Genomic DNA, 16,007 nt, shown 5'->3' on the forward strand with positions numbered 1-16,007 from the left:
ACCGTGGGATGTGTACACCGTTTTAAGACCTATGCATTGAGCATATAAAAAGAAGGGTGGTATTAAGTTAACAGGTGAGATGTCAAAGTGACTGATTAAGCCTAAGGTCAGAAGATCTTCAAAGGTTGAGAGACCTACTCTATTTCAAAGTGAAATTGTCCCAAATACCTGGGCTCAGAACCTGAATACTTACTGCTTCATTCAGAATATCAGAGAAAACAAGAAATCTCTCTTTTTATTTCCTTCCGGGTCCAGTTGGAGTTTTCCATAGCATTCTGACATGATTTAGCACAAAGATAATTTTCTCAAGACTCAAAGAGCTTCACATAACAACAGAGCTTTGTGCAAGGAAAGCTTACATCACTGGACCTTGGCACACTGGGGCCAAATTGGTCCATTTAAGCCTTGATTTTAAACAAACAGCTACATCTGCATTTAGTCCTTAAAGAACCAGCCACTAGATTAAAAAAAATATATATATTTTGAATATGTTATTTTACATATTAGAGACAAAATTAATAAATATGGAGAGAGACAGGAAAAAACTGTCAAGCCTGTGTCTTGCTGTTCCCTAAATTTCTAAACCACAAGAGAAACTGTGGCGCTGTGACTGACCTGTGATCTTAAGCTCATTGCGGAGCGATGCCCAGAGATGCTGGCGACAGCTCTCCTGCCCGGCACAGCAGCTCCTGGCCACAGTCCTCTGACACCTCCCTGTGCAAAGCTCCCTGCTCTCAGTAGCACCATTTCTGCGTGATATAAACTGAAATACACTTCCTAAATAACACTGCAGGCTTACAAGATTACTCGCGTTGTGAGAAGGTGCACTGATTATTTACAAATGCCCTGCCACTGCTTTAAGTAATAATGTATTCATCTTATTTATAACCCCTGGGTGGAAACAAAGCAGGTATAAATCCTATGTTTCTGTTCCAAGTTAAGGGTCTTTCTATCACAGATGAAAGTAAAGTAGGTTATATATCTATCCTCTCCTACATACTCCCCGTTGGTCCTATTCATCAATAAAAAAAAAGAAAAAAGAAGAGCTTACATGAGGCTTAGCCTAGTTTTCCGCCCATCAGAGACTGCATGGCAAAGGTGCAGAGGTTGTGAGATGGTTCTCTAACACTGACAACTGCACTTTGCACAGCTGAGTTAAGATTTTAGAGGCTCTGAAAGGCTTCAAAGGGAAAAAACGAGACAGCAAAAGAGTTTTTGGGGTGTCTATGGGAAAGCAGGCTACACTTCCTGAAGATACAAGAAAAATTAAGAAAATTGAATTATTTAAGGCAGATTCATGGGCCCTGGGTGTAAGCAAACTCCAGTTGCTGGCTGGGGGTGTTATCGCTGAATCGTGACCGTATGTGTGGGAGGCAGCGTGCTAATGAAAATGCCAGGAAAAAGTGAATTAACCTATGGGAAGAGCTGCAGATTTGAAGTCCAGGCTCCAAAAAAGCAGAAGGGGTATACGAGCAAGAAATAGCCGAGTGCGGTATTTTAATATTGGGGTGAAAACCAGCCTTGGAGCACAGGCACACACATCCTGTGGCAGTGGCTGCAGGCAGGGGCTGAATGTGTGCAGGCAGGCATGGGTGCTTCCCCCATCTGAGTGCAGGTGGGCAGCTCCCACCCAGGATGCTAAAGACTCCCAACCCCATGTACCTGGCAGGGGCTTTTCACAAGTGCTCTCACAGAGAACCAGAAAAAGGAAGGAGGCAGGAAAACACGCTGAACTGGGTTTCTGCCCTTCACAGGCAGAAAATCCTTAAAAAAATAAACTTCCTGAAGAGGACGAGCATGGGCGACCGGTGGATTGCTGAGGGATGAGCAGAGCCACGCATACCCGCCATCCCAGCTGCAGTCCAACTCCGGAAAAAAACAACCCAAACCCTCTGTCTCCTTAATTTTCAGGAGGCTTAAAGCACATCATCTTTTCTCAACACTCAGACGTTAGTAATCACTGCGGAAATGATTTAATTTGTGTGCCGAATGCCTCATTCAGCCGAGCGGTAGTGCATCGCTTCATTGATCAATCAATGCGATTGTTGTTGCGCTTGTTTGTTTAGGCAAGGCAAGGCAGATACTTTGGCGGTTTTCTGAAAATGTTTTCATTATTAATTGTTCTTGAAAGAATTACTTCATTGATCATTTAATCTCCAAAAAGAAAATGAATGCACTTCAGGGCAATAAGAGGGTACAACAGTAAAGAATTTGAGCAGCAATTATAATTTGTTTCTTAGCAACTAATAGCAAAAATTATGGGATTTGCTCGGGTACAAGATATAACAGGAATCACTCCAGCAATGGGAATATTGAAAAAAATCATTTTCAGTATAATGTTGGGAGTAATTTTCTTTTTCTACCATCACAGTAAAACTATTTTGGGATGGTAGGTCAAAGCCCCAAAGTATTCTCATTACCACAGCATTATTACTGTATTTTCTGCTACCATTTGCACCGCACAGTGCTGAGTCCTAGCTGCTAATTCATGCGTAACAATTATTTCGCAGAAACACTTCTATAAAACAAATTCCTTTAATGAAGTGTGGGGGGGAAACAGTTTCCTGAAACAACAGTGTGATTCCCTGCAGTTAGCAGTATGTTCACAGTAACAAAGAAGAAAATTAAGAGTTTCTATAAATGAACAATCCAACGGAAAACGTACAAAAGGTAAGGCTGAGGCTGCTGCTCTGGTTCACAGCGGAGGGAAGCCCACCTGCAAACCCTGCCCTCCAGGCACGGTTTAATCTTCAAACGCAGTAAAACAGTTCAGGCTAAGTTCCACACACAAAACATGCCACTGCACTTGACCGGGGCTGTCTGCAGGAGGAGGAGACCTTTCCCCTTTCATTTCATCTCATCTGCCCACAGCCCGGGGCTCCCAGGGGCAGCACAGCAATGGTTTGCTGCTGCTCCAGCATCCTCTGAAGACGCCCCCCTTCAGCCCCGTCGTCCCCTCTCCTGGGGCCTCATTTCTGTTCTAAAAATTGGTGCCTCAGCCCCCTGGACATCTCAATATCATTTTTGCCAACCGCAGAAAATATCCATAGCATTAGCATGGACCTGTTAAATTACACGTTCAAAGGAAACTCCTTCACAGAAAACTGCTACAGGTTGGAAAGGCACCGATTTCAGAGAAACTTCGCTGCGCAGAGTGGGAGGAAGGACACCAACCATCCTTTCAGTGTGGTGGTGCGACAATGTGCAAAACCCCTGAAAAGTAGATCCCATTTCTCTAACAGCTCATGTTTCACAGGCATCACTTTCAGGCAGTTTTTATAACAACGGGGGGCAAAACAATGGTATAACTGAAAAACTGCACCGATTTGAACTCGATTTTCCTCTTTGGATACTCATTTCACAATCAATAGCATGTGACAAAGATAGGTACTGAAAAGAAAGGCAACAGCTACTGCATGGCTACCCACCCACTCTCTGGAGGGTTTATTTTTAAACCAGCATTACTGCAGGTAGCACTGCCTTTGTGTATTTTCAGGTTAAACTGCAAATCCTGCTGAGGAGTTTAGGGCCAAATTGAGTATAGTTACCACAGCAGGGAAAGATTATTTCATCTCCAGCATTGGAGATGGCTTCACGGGAGAAGACAGGAGTCATCTGCCAGGAGAGCAGAGTGGAGCCTTGTCCCTGTCCCGGTGATGCATTAGCCACCACAGATGGAGGCAGCGATGGAGCAGACACAGTCTGGAGACCCCTGGGGTGGGGGGCACAGCGGTGTCCACCAGATTGACCCTCTGCACTGCTCCTGGAGACGTGCAAAAATGTCTGGCTTCAAAGCTTTGGTGGTAAAAAACAAACTGCATCCTCAGCAAAGTAAAATAAATATAAAAATTAATCTCTAATTAGAGATGTTATTCTATAGGTGCTCATAAATCAACTGAAAGGTAAACTAATAATTGTCATTCTCTTTGCTGGCGAGAGTCCCATTTGTTCATCCCACCTTACCAATGGGATTGTAAAAGAACAGATCTGGATGTCACTTAGCAAAGAATTACAAACAGAAGGGAAAACCTTACTTAGTCTTTTTATTCCTGAACTAATTTCCACCAGCATTGCTCATTTTGAACAGTTTTGAGAAGCCGGCCCTTTTCTTCGTTACCAGCCTTTGGTTAAGCAACAGCAAACCCAAAGACAGTAGATGAGCCACAAGTCACATGAAAGCTGGCACTCTCCATGGTCACCCAGACACGGTGACAGACTGGGGGCTTCTGCAATGACATTTCTGGTGGGAAGCCACTGGGACTCAGCTGCCCAAAAGCACAATCCTTTGGACATCTACCACGCTCAACAATCAACAGAAGAGGAGCAGGAATAGATTTGAAAGCCCTTGGGTCATTACCTGCACAGGACAAGGAGTACAAGCATAGTCCAGACGATCAGTAGTAGCTGCTAGCAAGTAAGGTTAGCACTAGCAGAGGCCACTAAAATAAGTGAAACTAAATCTTAATACATAGTCCTCCAAATACACACTCCTGAGAAGGGTCTGCAAATGTTGTGCAGAACAAGCTGGTGAGCTTCTCTAAGGAAGGGCATCGACACTGCCTCGCACTGGGGACAGACAAGCTCTTGAAGCCTTTCCCAGGTCTCAACTTCGCGATTTTATGCCTATGGAGATATGAGTATAAATGCAACTTTCAGCACCTGTGTGCACTAATGTTCCATTTTGTAAATTATGTCACAGTCAGTAGAAATAACTTGGCAAGGACACTCACTAAAAGCGCATCCTGCTCACGGCGTACCGCTCTGCACTGAGCTCTACCGCTCTCCTGCCCGCAGCCAAGAGCTGTGCAGCACCTTCGAGTCATGCCAAAGAGAACGGGAGCTGAGCAGGCGGAACAACTTGCAAATTCATCACTTTCTGAGGGGTATGGTCCAACTCTGGTGCCACTAAAAATCAATATGAGTTTTATCTGCGACTTAAACGGAAGCAGGATCCGGGCCATAGTAAACAGCTTTAATCACGTCTGAATGGGTGGGGTACATCTCTGAACTGCAACATCAGAGCTGCACCTCTTTCCAGGCATAAATTCTTATTGATTTCAGCATTATTTCTGAACTGAAACTACGGTACAGTGAATAAAATTGTCAAGCTAAGCCCCATCCCCTAAAATAAAAAGCACATAATTTAATCTAGTTTAGCTGTGTTTTCGTATATCATTTTGGAAAAGCCATTATTAGAATCCATACTCAGAGTTTAAAGCTTTTTATATTTTCTGAAAGCCTGTACTGCTATAAGCACAGGGTTTAAGATATCAATAATCCAGATTCTGTTATTGTGGCAAAGCAGATTCCTCACTTTCCAAAAATATGTTCGATTTCAAAGACAACTAGCATTGGTGGGGGAGGAAAAAAAAAAGAACAAATTTGAAATGTAAATGACATATCACAAAGAAAGTATTGGGGGAAAATATTAGCACTTTTATCGTAATGAGTTTGTAACCTAAATACATATTTCAAGGATTAAATTGCTGACCCTCTCTGACCTCCACAGGAGGTTGAATAGCTAGATCGCAGTTTAATCTTCAGTGAAAATGCTAGAGAAGAATAATACAGCCCTTGAAGAACGAGCGAACGTATATTAATGATGCCCCAGGATTCAGAATTTAACCCTTAAGAGGAGGAAAAAAAAACCCAACTGAAAACCCCAGACATTAGTCTCAAAAGACTCAGCAATCACTTTCCTCAGAAATAAAGATGAGGTAACACAAAAATCACACAACACACCAATCAGGCTGGAAAATAAGGGATTGCTCAGAGAAAGGGGGAAGCTATGGACAGGTTAAGCAGGACAGTCCTGAGTTTCTAACCAAATGGCTTTCCACAGTTAAATCATAACATGTGACATAGCGGGGTGTAAGAGACCAAGCTGAAGCGTCGGAGCTGGATCAGAGACTGCATGTGCTATCTAGGGGCCAGATAGAGGTGTAAATTCGAGGAAAATAACTTGATAAAAGGGAAAAATCCTGAGAGCGCAACTGAGAGCAAGCAGGCTTGAGAGCTCTCCGGTGGCTATGTCCTCCCCATACAGTGCTTTAGGTTATTCCATGCAGAACCTACAGAAGGCCATTCAAAAACGATCACGTTTGGAATCAAACCACATATAGGCAAGAAGTTATATTAAGCAGTGCTACTGCATCCACACGTCTTGGACGTCAAGGCTGAAAAACACACATTACTAATACAGATGCCCATTTTTATTGGTTTTTAGAGGCAGAGCTTTTGCAATAAACTTAAACCATTTAAGTTTATATTTCATAATTCAGCTAATTCGGGTTGCAAGCCCTTTGATTATACAATACAAAATGACTTACTGTTTTGTGGAAGCACAGAGCCTACCTTGATAAATGCTGATATTTTTTTATTTAATCCAAATGTTTCTTATCTGATTATGCTGGTTTAGCAATCTAAAATAAATTTTAGGAATCAAAAATAATACATTTATTCAAGTTCCCCATCATTTTTTAACTGGAAAAGAACAAGCTTTCTTTTTGAATTTAATCTTCTTAATTAAGAATCAGTCAAACTAAATTTGTATGTGGTCAACTAGAAAACTTAAAAGATTTTTGCCAGATGTATCATTCATTGAGACAGATAAATTAATCAGAAATTTAATAAACACTGTATCTGAAGCAAAGATAAAATGTTAAATGTTTCTTATTTTTTGTGCAGAATTCTCTGCGTTTGCAAGCTCTTGGTTAATAAGTGCCTAACAATTTAAACAAGCAAGGAAGTTGATGTATTTCCACTCAAGTAGTCCATGGGTACTGCACTTGCCAGCATCAGGATCCTCCCTCCTAGCCCCACATTCTAAACTTTGAAGCCTAGGACCAACATCTAAGGAGCTGCAACCTGGTACTCGGCATGTCCTTAAACAATTGACTTCAGCAAACAGTACGACCCCAGCCAAGGGGGTGTTGAAGTGCTTTGCTGTGAATAATGACGCTTCCCAGGCTCACCCTGATAGCTAGCAGAAGGCCACAATTTGTAGGACGGAGCCTGCTGTGAAACACGTGCTCTCCAGAGAAGCAGACGAACGCAATATTTATGAAGCGATCACCTTGACATACTGAAATCTGGAGTGATGAGATTGGTCTTGAGGAAGCTGTTCATTACCCATCCAGAGTGAAAATGCAGCTTCAGTCACAGAAAAACACAAGCAGGTCATAAGCAAACAGATAATATATTGTAAACTATACGGGGAGACAGAGGACTTGCCTTTACTCACAGTAATATTTCTCACTACAAATCACCTCTCTATATTGTGTGAACCTGGCATTTATTGGCATTTTTATTGTTGTAGCTGGAGCACATCTGAAATAGTCTAGTCTATTCTATCAGCTTCTCTTACCAGTCGGTCAAAAGCATCTTTCATTAAGCTCTACTGAAAGCCCAGCTCACCATCACTGATAGCTTCATGTCTGGGAACAGATTGCCTTGAACTCCTGCACACGCATGCAAGGATATTTCATCGTAGGTCCTGCTGTAATTACTAAGCTGCTATGTACACCCCTCCCAGGACAACGGCACAGAGAAATCAGAGAGATGATGGATGAATAAGCCCATGTATCTATTCTCTGCCTTTACCTTCACAACTATGTGAGAAAAAAGATGTGGTCCTGCATTATCATTTGCCCACTCTTACAGACTTTACCCTGTACCTCAAAACAGCTTTTTGTAATTTCATATAATGCTAATTCACATCAAGACCTGTGTCTTTTGTTATCCTTAGCTTTCGACAAGAAGCCGCAACTCTGAATTTAACCTGAAATAAATATGAAGCAGACCATTTTCCCTTTTACAGAGTTACAAAATATTACCCATACCTGAAAGTATTTGTACCTAAGTACTGAAATGTAGGACTTGTGAAAACTGTCATTGTGAATTTATTCCTTATAAAGAGTATGCCCCTTCAAATATTTTGAAGCTTTAATTCTCCAAGGAAAGGAAAAATCAATGGTGAGATCCCATTTGCCAGATACTTTCCTAGGTGGCCTCTTTCTCAAGAAATAAGACATTTTACCCTGGATACTACATATAATTTTACCTAAATAATCATAAACCAAGGCACCTATTTCTCATTCACATTTCCCCTCTAAATCCAGGTGTTTTCTCTACTTCATGAACAGCTCAGAGAGTACTACATAACGCAATAGAAAAGGTTATTACAGTAGGCATTGCGCGCTCTGTTTTTCTAGCATGCTGAAGGAACGGAGGCTGCATTGTTACTTACAAGCAAATTGAAGCTTTGCTTCTCTGCTGACAATCGTTCCAAACGGGTTTGTTGCTACACACTGGTATGTTCCAGTATCTTGGGTTTTATTGGGATTATTGATCAACAGGTTGCCTTCCACCACGCTGTAACGGTAATCCATACCGATGTCAATACTGGTTCCATTTAGCTTCCACCTATAGCACAAAATGCCAAAGTTAAATTCTGCTAATATTAATGGATACTCTTGGGTATTTGAAAGTACAACATGTAGTAAATAAAGATAGATTTAAAACGTCTTTGACTACTTATTAAAAAAAAAAGCATGAAAATGCAAATTTCCTGCGAAGTATTGAAATATTCCAGTATTTAACTGAAAGAGCAATATCCTTGACATATATTTCAGTCTCAGATATGATTAATGCTTCTGTAGTCGCTAGTGCTGCTGCTCTTTGGAATGAATCATTTTGCAAGGGGAAGTCCCAGAAACAGGATCCTTAAACCATCCGATTCCACCGAGGTTTCTTCTCCTCTCCTGACTTGCTGGCTGTTTGCTTTTAAATTTAAGAAAATCCACTCGCAGTAGATGTTGTCACAAAATGGGACACTGAGAAATTCCAACAGCATGTTGCCCCAGTTACAGCAACCCTCAACCCCACCATCCCTGGATGGAGCACGTGAGGAAGCCACAGCCGCGTAGCAGCTCCCTTCACCAGAACTTGCAGAGAAACAATTTGAGTATGTTTGCACTAGAGAATCAACACAGTTTATTGCCTTAAATAGTCGGTTGTGTCAGAAGACAGCACAGTGGCTGAGGTCTGATGACTGTAATCGGTTTCAGAGTGGCATTTACTTTGGTGAACAAAATAAGAAAGGCACTAAAGGAAAAAAAACAGCAGCCTAAATGATTTACAGCAGCAGCATCACCACGTAGTATAGCGTCTTTTTTCTAAGGATCTCAAAGCAGTTACTAAAGCTGAAAACAATTCAGAGCTTTGTCCATGTTTGTGGAAAAGGATGGGTAATCTGGGAGCCAAGACTACTTACAATCCCTTCGTAACCTTTTTGAACTCTTGTCCAAATTTTGCAATTGTGTTGCAATATGGAGTGATTTCCTGACACCTGTTTTTTGTTATCAGCATTGTGGTAGACTCCAGGGGCATCACTGGGTTACACCACATGATGCACACAGGAGAGAGGCTCTTGGGGGATACTGCTGTAGCGTGGAGATTGTGGTAAAGAATAGTTAAACATTCAACAAACCCAATGGTTGGTCTGGGATTTCCTTTTACTTCGCAGCTCAGCTTCACTTTCTTTTCCTCTGAATCCAAGGGGAAGATCACGCTGTTGGGCTCCTGCAGGAAAACTGGCCCGTGCAGAGTGTTGTCATCTGGGTTAAACAGAGGAAAAATGTGACAGATACTTGATGGAATCTTCGCCTAACCAGTGTTAAAATATAAAATAGTATCTTAGCAGCAAGAGGCTGTGTATGATTCACCCTAAAAAACATGTGATAATAAGACTTTTTTTTTTTTTTAGAACAGCCAGATTTTTTTCCAAAAGCCACTGAACCTCACATGGAGTCAACATTCAGGGAAACATTTGTGCACTAAATAGAGTACAGATTGCAACTTTATCCAAAGTTCAAATGAAGGGGAACAGGCATATCCCATTGTGATAGCACAGCTCATTACAAATCAGAATGCTTAGTTTAACTTTTAAACACTGAAATATTTTCTTTGCAAATTAAAAAGCCTCATTATTAAATACAGCTACAGAAAGTAAGGACTTTCTGTCTTTTAGCTGAATGGAAGGAGCCTTGCTTGAACATTGTCGGATCATGTTCTGCAGGGCAAAGGGCAACTGTATGAGCCATCAGGGTGCTGCTGCCGATACCTGCGGCTCCCTCGCTGCCGAGGGCAGGGACTCACAGGGACGTGAGCACGGACGTCACTTTGGCCAGGCAGCCACGCTGCCGTCTAGTCTGCTGCCAGAAGTCCATCTTGATGGACATGCAGGAAATTTGCGGGTATAGGAGGTCACAGGAGAATGAATAAATAAAATATAAAGATGATGTGATTTACAAAAAAATAAGAAAGAAAAAGGAATGAACAGAAGATGATGCATCTTCTCGCTGGGAGGAAGGTGAGAATGAATGTGAATAGCCCTCATATCCCCCGACATTGGGAAACCAGCTGGATTTATCAGAGACAGAACAATAGCTCTTTACTCCAGGGAGAAAATTCTGTCATCTCCACAGAAGGATTTCAGAGAGACTTTGCCAGGAAGATTATAATGAGCAACCTCTCCCCCGCGTCTCCTCCTTCAGGCACCACCACAAAAGAGAATGCACTAAGCATACAGTTGTATCAGTCGTATTTATCTTTATTTTTAATTATATGTTAACGATATCTGACCGAGGCTCATCTATTATTCAAAACACATTTCACATAATTTCTAGCTTTAAATTATACCTGTGTGCAACTTACTGTTGCTGGCAGAAAAAGATCATAATAACCACAAAGCATACAGGGCTAGATTATGATATCCTGACTTGTTTCTGAGACCTAGGGCTGTGTCACTCCTTAAACAGTCTCATTCAGTGTAAGGAAGAATATTACAATCTGGCCCATAAAGATTATAGCTCTGAATACTATATTAATGGATTCGAAAATAAAAGAATTAAAATACATTTTAATTTATCCAGTTTTCTAATTGTAAAATACAGAAGCTGGCCTGGTGCTCAGGTCCTATTAAGAGTTGCTTCAAGTCCCATAAGCAAGGAGCTTGATCGTGCCGGGACAGGCCAAGCCAGACCATCCCAGGTAACCCAGTTAGCGAACTGTGCAGAGCCAGGTACATGTTGCATCGGCTGTGTCATCTGCCTCACACCCCATCAAAGGACTCAAGTCACGCTACAGTGTCATTTGCTGTTATTTCAATTAAGGTGTGTCAATTTATATCATATCACATCACGCTAACAGTCCTCCTCCCATCACAAGAAAATACACCTTGCATTAAAAAGTAGATAGCTCACCTACTTGAGTTGGGAAACAGACACACAAACAAATCTAAGGGTCCAAATGTGTCCCCATACATCCAGGGCATCACTTGGCTGCAGGATCAGGGCCCAGACTGTTATGGTGTAGTGTCCTGGAGTGAGACACTGGTCTTCAAGGTATAATGAAACTGGTCCACATGATGCAATGGGGTGTTTGATAGGGAGTTACATTTGTAGGAAACATTACAATCTGCCTACCTAATTAGTAAGCAAAGTACAATTTAGAAAACACAACAGACAAAAGGTAGAGAACTATGAAGATAGAAATAGTCACAAACATGTGAAAGGACTAAATAACTTCATTTGCCTAAGCTAAAATAGAAGCTCACGAAGTTCAAATGAAATTGCTCTCCAAATATTACAACATCTGCTGCTGACACTGTTTAACAGCTTTTATATGGCAAAAAAACGCTTGCCTTTCCTGTTAGACAGCAAGAAGAAAAGCCCTGGTGCGACTACTACTTGGCTTTCAAGAGAACAGCATTGGGTCAGGCAGGGAGAAGCTCTAAAAGCAGCTGCCAGTGTATCAGGGGAACAGAAGAGGAGGAAAAACCTTGCAACACTGGGTAGATAAAATTATTTTGAGTGCCTTTCTTCTTTCTTTTATTGATGCCTGTGTATAACCAAGTCCAAACTATTTAATCTTCAGCCTGTAGAGTCCTTTTGCTACAGTCTAATGCGTGATTGAAATCACTGCAGCCCAGATCCTAACACAGTGTCTGACAAGAGTTGAGCCACAATACCTTACAGAAGAGGAGGATTTGGTTCAAAGAACACTAAATATTCACCAACAAATAAAACAAACTGCCGTCTAGATACTTACAGGTAGAAAACTGAAAGTACCTGTATCATATATAGTCCATTTTGACTAACTTACAATATTACTGGGTAGAAACAGATCTCGGAAGTTTAGTGTCAGCATGGGCAAATGCATTTGCTCTATTACAGTGTCTGGTTTTGTGGGAGTAATGTTTTGCTATCCAGATAACTTCTACATGTGAATTTTACACTTTAAAAAAAATAATGAAAGTGGTAATTTCATTTCTATTGCAATAATGTTCAGGGACTTGCAATCATGGAGCGACAGTAACACATTTTTAGCTTTTCACTGATGAAGATTACCAGGGTCTTGATCAACAGAAGCCCACCGACGTCAGAAGGTGGCTCTTTCCTGAGCTTAGCAGGCTTTTCCCTTGCCCTTCTTAGGAGACTGTGTTCATTAGGCTCTCTTTTGGTCATTTCATCTAACAGAACAAGGAAGCAGTACATATATGTATATATACACATGAAAGCTGCTCAGTTATTTTACTCACTTTGCTCTTTATGATTTTCAGCAGCTACCGTGTAACCTGTGCTACTCCTTACACGTTTGTTACTGTCCTGGGAAAATACAGTAAGTAACCTTCTCAGACAAGCTAACTGTTAAGACACTCTCCCAGTGACAGATTTTATTTTTCTGAGTTACATTTCTTTTGCTCGAGCCTGAAATGAGTTAACCCAGAATGAATGCTGAGCTGCCCTCAGCTTAAGACAAGTTGCAAACAAGATTGGTTACCAAAAAGCATCCCCCCCACCCCACCCCCCGTCAGATGAAACAAATGTACTACTGCTCTGGGTCTGCCTCCTTTGAGACACATGTTATTTCTTTCAGTAAGATGCAGCATATAGAAAATTTCAGTAGATTTCGTGATAAAAGAAACATTTTTAAACACAGTACGAGGTGTATGCCCATATGCTGTTGGACAGAATGTGACAGATAATTTAGAAGAACATTCTGCTATCCTAGCTTCTGCCGAGATCTATATATATTTTTTCCTAGTGAATCACAAAACCTATTAAAAAATGCCAGATTAATTTAAATACATTCCAAATGAAGAGTGTATTTTCTGTGTCCCTCCAGTACCCCAAACTTGAGAGTCAGCCCATCCTGTAGGATGCTAAATGCTTGTCGTCTTTCTGCGCTTTTGAGGAATTGAAACATGAAGAATGTCAGCTGAGGTTAATTCACATGAACAGGTGAAACCATTCCTATTCTCTCTGAACATTAAGCCCAGTGACGGATATCATTACCTAAATAGAATTGCTTAATTTTCATTGAAAGTTATGGCCAATTTGAGAAAAGGTTTAATTGAATATTCCTAAAAAAAAATAACTAAACTGAAGAGAGAATTCTTGGAGTATATCCAGTATAAATGATAAAAATCCTTTCTTTGTTTGCTGCCGAGGGAATTGGTTTCTGCTGTGTATGCTGGTGTGTTTTCATACAGCGCTACAAGTCGGTATTTCTTCAAGACAAAACTGCACCTTGGGAAGAGCAACTCTTCAGGAAACTGGAAAGTGAAATGGATAGGACAGCTCAAGGGCATCGCTGATTAACACAACAGCCTGCTCTTCAAGGTTAGTCAGCTGCATTACATCTTCCTGAGCAGGAAAAGTCTAAATTGGATGGCTCGCCCTTTATTTTTTGCCTATCACTTCTATTAACATCAAATGCACACACAAAATGGTGCTAATGGCTTTGAAATTATAAGAAAGAAATTTTTACACCAGATAGTCCTGCTACATATAATTCTCTAGACTTCTCAATGAACAAGGCCTGCTAAAGGTGCTTTCCATTCAAAAGAAACAAAAAATGTATTAAAAAAAAAAAGTTTTAAAAAGTCCTGGATGAAGTGTTATTTTTAAGGGAAGCTCTGCATCTCTGGAGACAATCACCAGCCCTTCTCCACCACGGGGCTGTTAATCGTTCCTGTCTACCACTGCACCATGGCTGACCCACAAGTTTAAGAAAGAATTAAGAAAGAGAACAAAACAACAGAAATTCAGATACTTCCATCAGGAGCAAAGCTGAAACAAATGATGAGGCTCTTTCGCTCGTTCTCATCATCACCACCCCACCACTGCATAAGATGCACTTTCTGCAGATCCACTGTAATACTCTGAGCCGTGGGAGCAAACACCCTCCCAGAGATGTCGTCCAAGACATCCCCTGCAGGCTTGCTTCTGGGCTGAGAAGCTGGATGAGTAGGAGAGCCATCATCTCTCCTGGCCCCTTGCAGCACTAGGCTACAGTAATGGGCTTGTTTTCCAGCATCCTGCAGGTCTCCAACAGGGACCGTGAGCCGGATGACTCCTCCTGCTATCACCTCTCTTTTCTGACATACTTTTATGTCCCAGATCACTGCTGTACCAAGTACAAGTGCAGTTAAAGCAGAAAGCCACGCTTGACAGGTGACATCTGATAGGCAAGCATCTGATACCCAAGTTCAAAAGCAGTGTCAGATATTCCTCAGAGACAGTAACGCAGCCATAAAATCCAGAGGCTCAGAAGACAGGAAGAAATAAATCTTCACTCTCGTAAATGCCAGTGTGGAAGAGCTCCAGAATTTGAAATGGAGGCAGTAATGGTCTGACAACTCTATTTACGAGTGTCCCAAGTATCTGGAGCAGTCTGAATTAAAGGCAGGGTTAAACACATCCACCCCAACATGAGTGTGCTCTGACCCCTGAGGGGAGCCCGGGGTCCATCAGTTAGGGGAGGTCAGGAGCCAGCCCGCCTGCTGCCCAGGTCCTGCGACACCAGAGCGCAGGAGCCAACGTGCAAATGCCAACCGTGGGTCAGGCTCCAGCTTGAGGAATTCATCTGTGAAGCCTCTCATTCAGTCTGACTGTCTGTACCACAGCGGTATCGTAATTTCACTTATTTAAATGCCACATGATTAATTATAGCAAATGTCGTCAAGTTAGCACTTTTCAAATAAAATGTTGCTACCTGATCCGTACATACATGCAAAAGTAAGCAAGTTTTCCCTGTGCCTCGTCTACTGGGTCTAGACAGCCAGGAGAAGGCAATTCCTGATGCAGTGTATTGAGTGACTTGTCCTACGACAAAAACCTTATTTAATAGAATGTAATTTGTGTTCTCTTGGTAAGTCAACAGCACGATTATGATCACAGATGTTCTCTTCAGTACACAATAAAAGCACGTTTCTCCATTACTGCAGAAAATCACAAGTTTCTTCACCAAGCAGCGTTCTCCCTGAGTCATCACAACTGACATCAGGAAAATAAACAAGATAAACTCACACTGCTCTGTTAAGGATGACCTCACCCCATGATAAAGCTCTGAATAATTATAAGACAACAAAACTACTACTGCTACTAATAATGGTAGTAGTAGTAGTACAATAGAAGAGCACTGCGGCATCTGCAGGTCCTCTGCTGAAAAATTGGTTACAAAAGATAACACATAACCGGCTGCCTGTTCATTAATGATCAAGTTATTTGTTGATCTCCAGTGTTGAAATAGTAGAAACAACCAAAGGGATATTTTTGAAAGATACTTTTAAATACATAAATAATAGTCAGGCTTGTCCTGATGTCTTATATGTTAAGCTCTAGCCCTGAGGAAATCATGCAGTGAGTTATATATCCAGCCCTAGAAACACAGGATGATGACAGGAAATTAAAATACTGTCTCTACCTAGCACAATACATCTATTGTTAACATTGGACAGTAATAAAAAAAAAACCCAACACATTTTTCTTCTTGAAGTAACAAAGACATACATTCTGTTTTTAGGAGATGAGTAACATCGCAGTTTCACCAGGGTTCTCAAAAGCTGCTGCATAACATCTATTCTGAATGTGTTCAAACATATTCTGTCACTAGGAATAAGGACACTAAACCTGCATTATCTAAAAACCCACTGTAAACTG

General features: G+C 41.4%; 1 protein-coding gene across 1 annotated transcript in view; it reads right to left on the reverse strand.

Moving 5' to 3' along the window:
* The window catches only part of CNTN4 (contactin 4), a 129,010-nt gene extending 119,398 nt beyond the window's left edge, over positions 1 to 9,612 (reverse strand). The window contains exons 1-2 of the mRNA XM_009330624.1: positions 9,491 to 9,612; positions 8,249 to 8,424 (exon numbers count right to left, since the gene is read on the reverse strand). Of these exons, the coding sequence (XP_009328899.1) occupies positions 8,249 to 8,390 (142 nt within the window). The 5' untranslated portion in view covers positions 8,391 to 8,424; positions 9,491 to 9,612. The remainder of the gene's footprint in view (positions 1 to 8,248; positions 8,425 to 9,490) is intronic.
* Between the last annotated feature and the right edge of the window lie 6,395 nt (positions 9,613 to 16,007).

This window comes from Pygoscelis adeliae, unplaced genomic scaffold (genome assembly GCF_000699105.1).
Source record: "Pygoscelis adeliae isolate BGI_AS28 unplaced genomic scaffold, ASM69910v1 Scaffold278, whole genome shotgun sequence".
Taxonomy (NCBI): Eukaryota; Metazoa; Chordata; class Aves; order Sphenisciformes; family Spheniscidae; genus Pygoscelis; species Pygoscelis adeliae.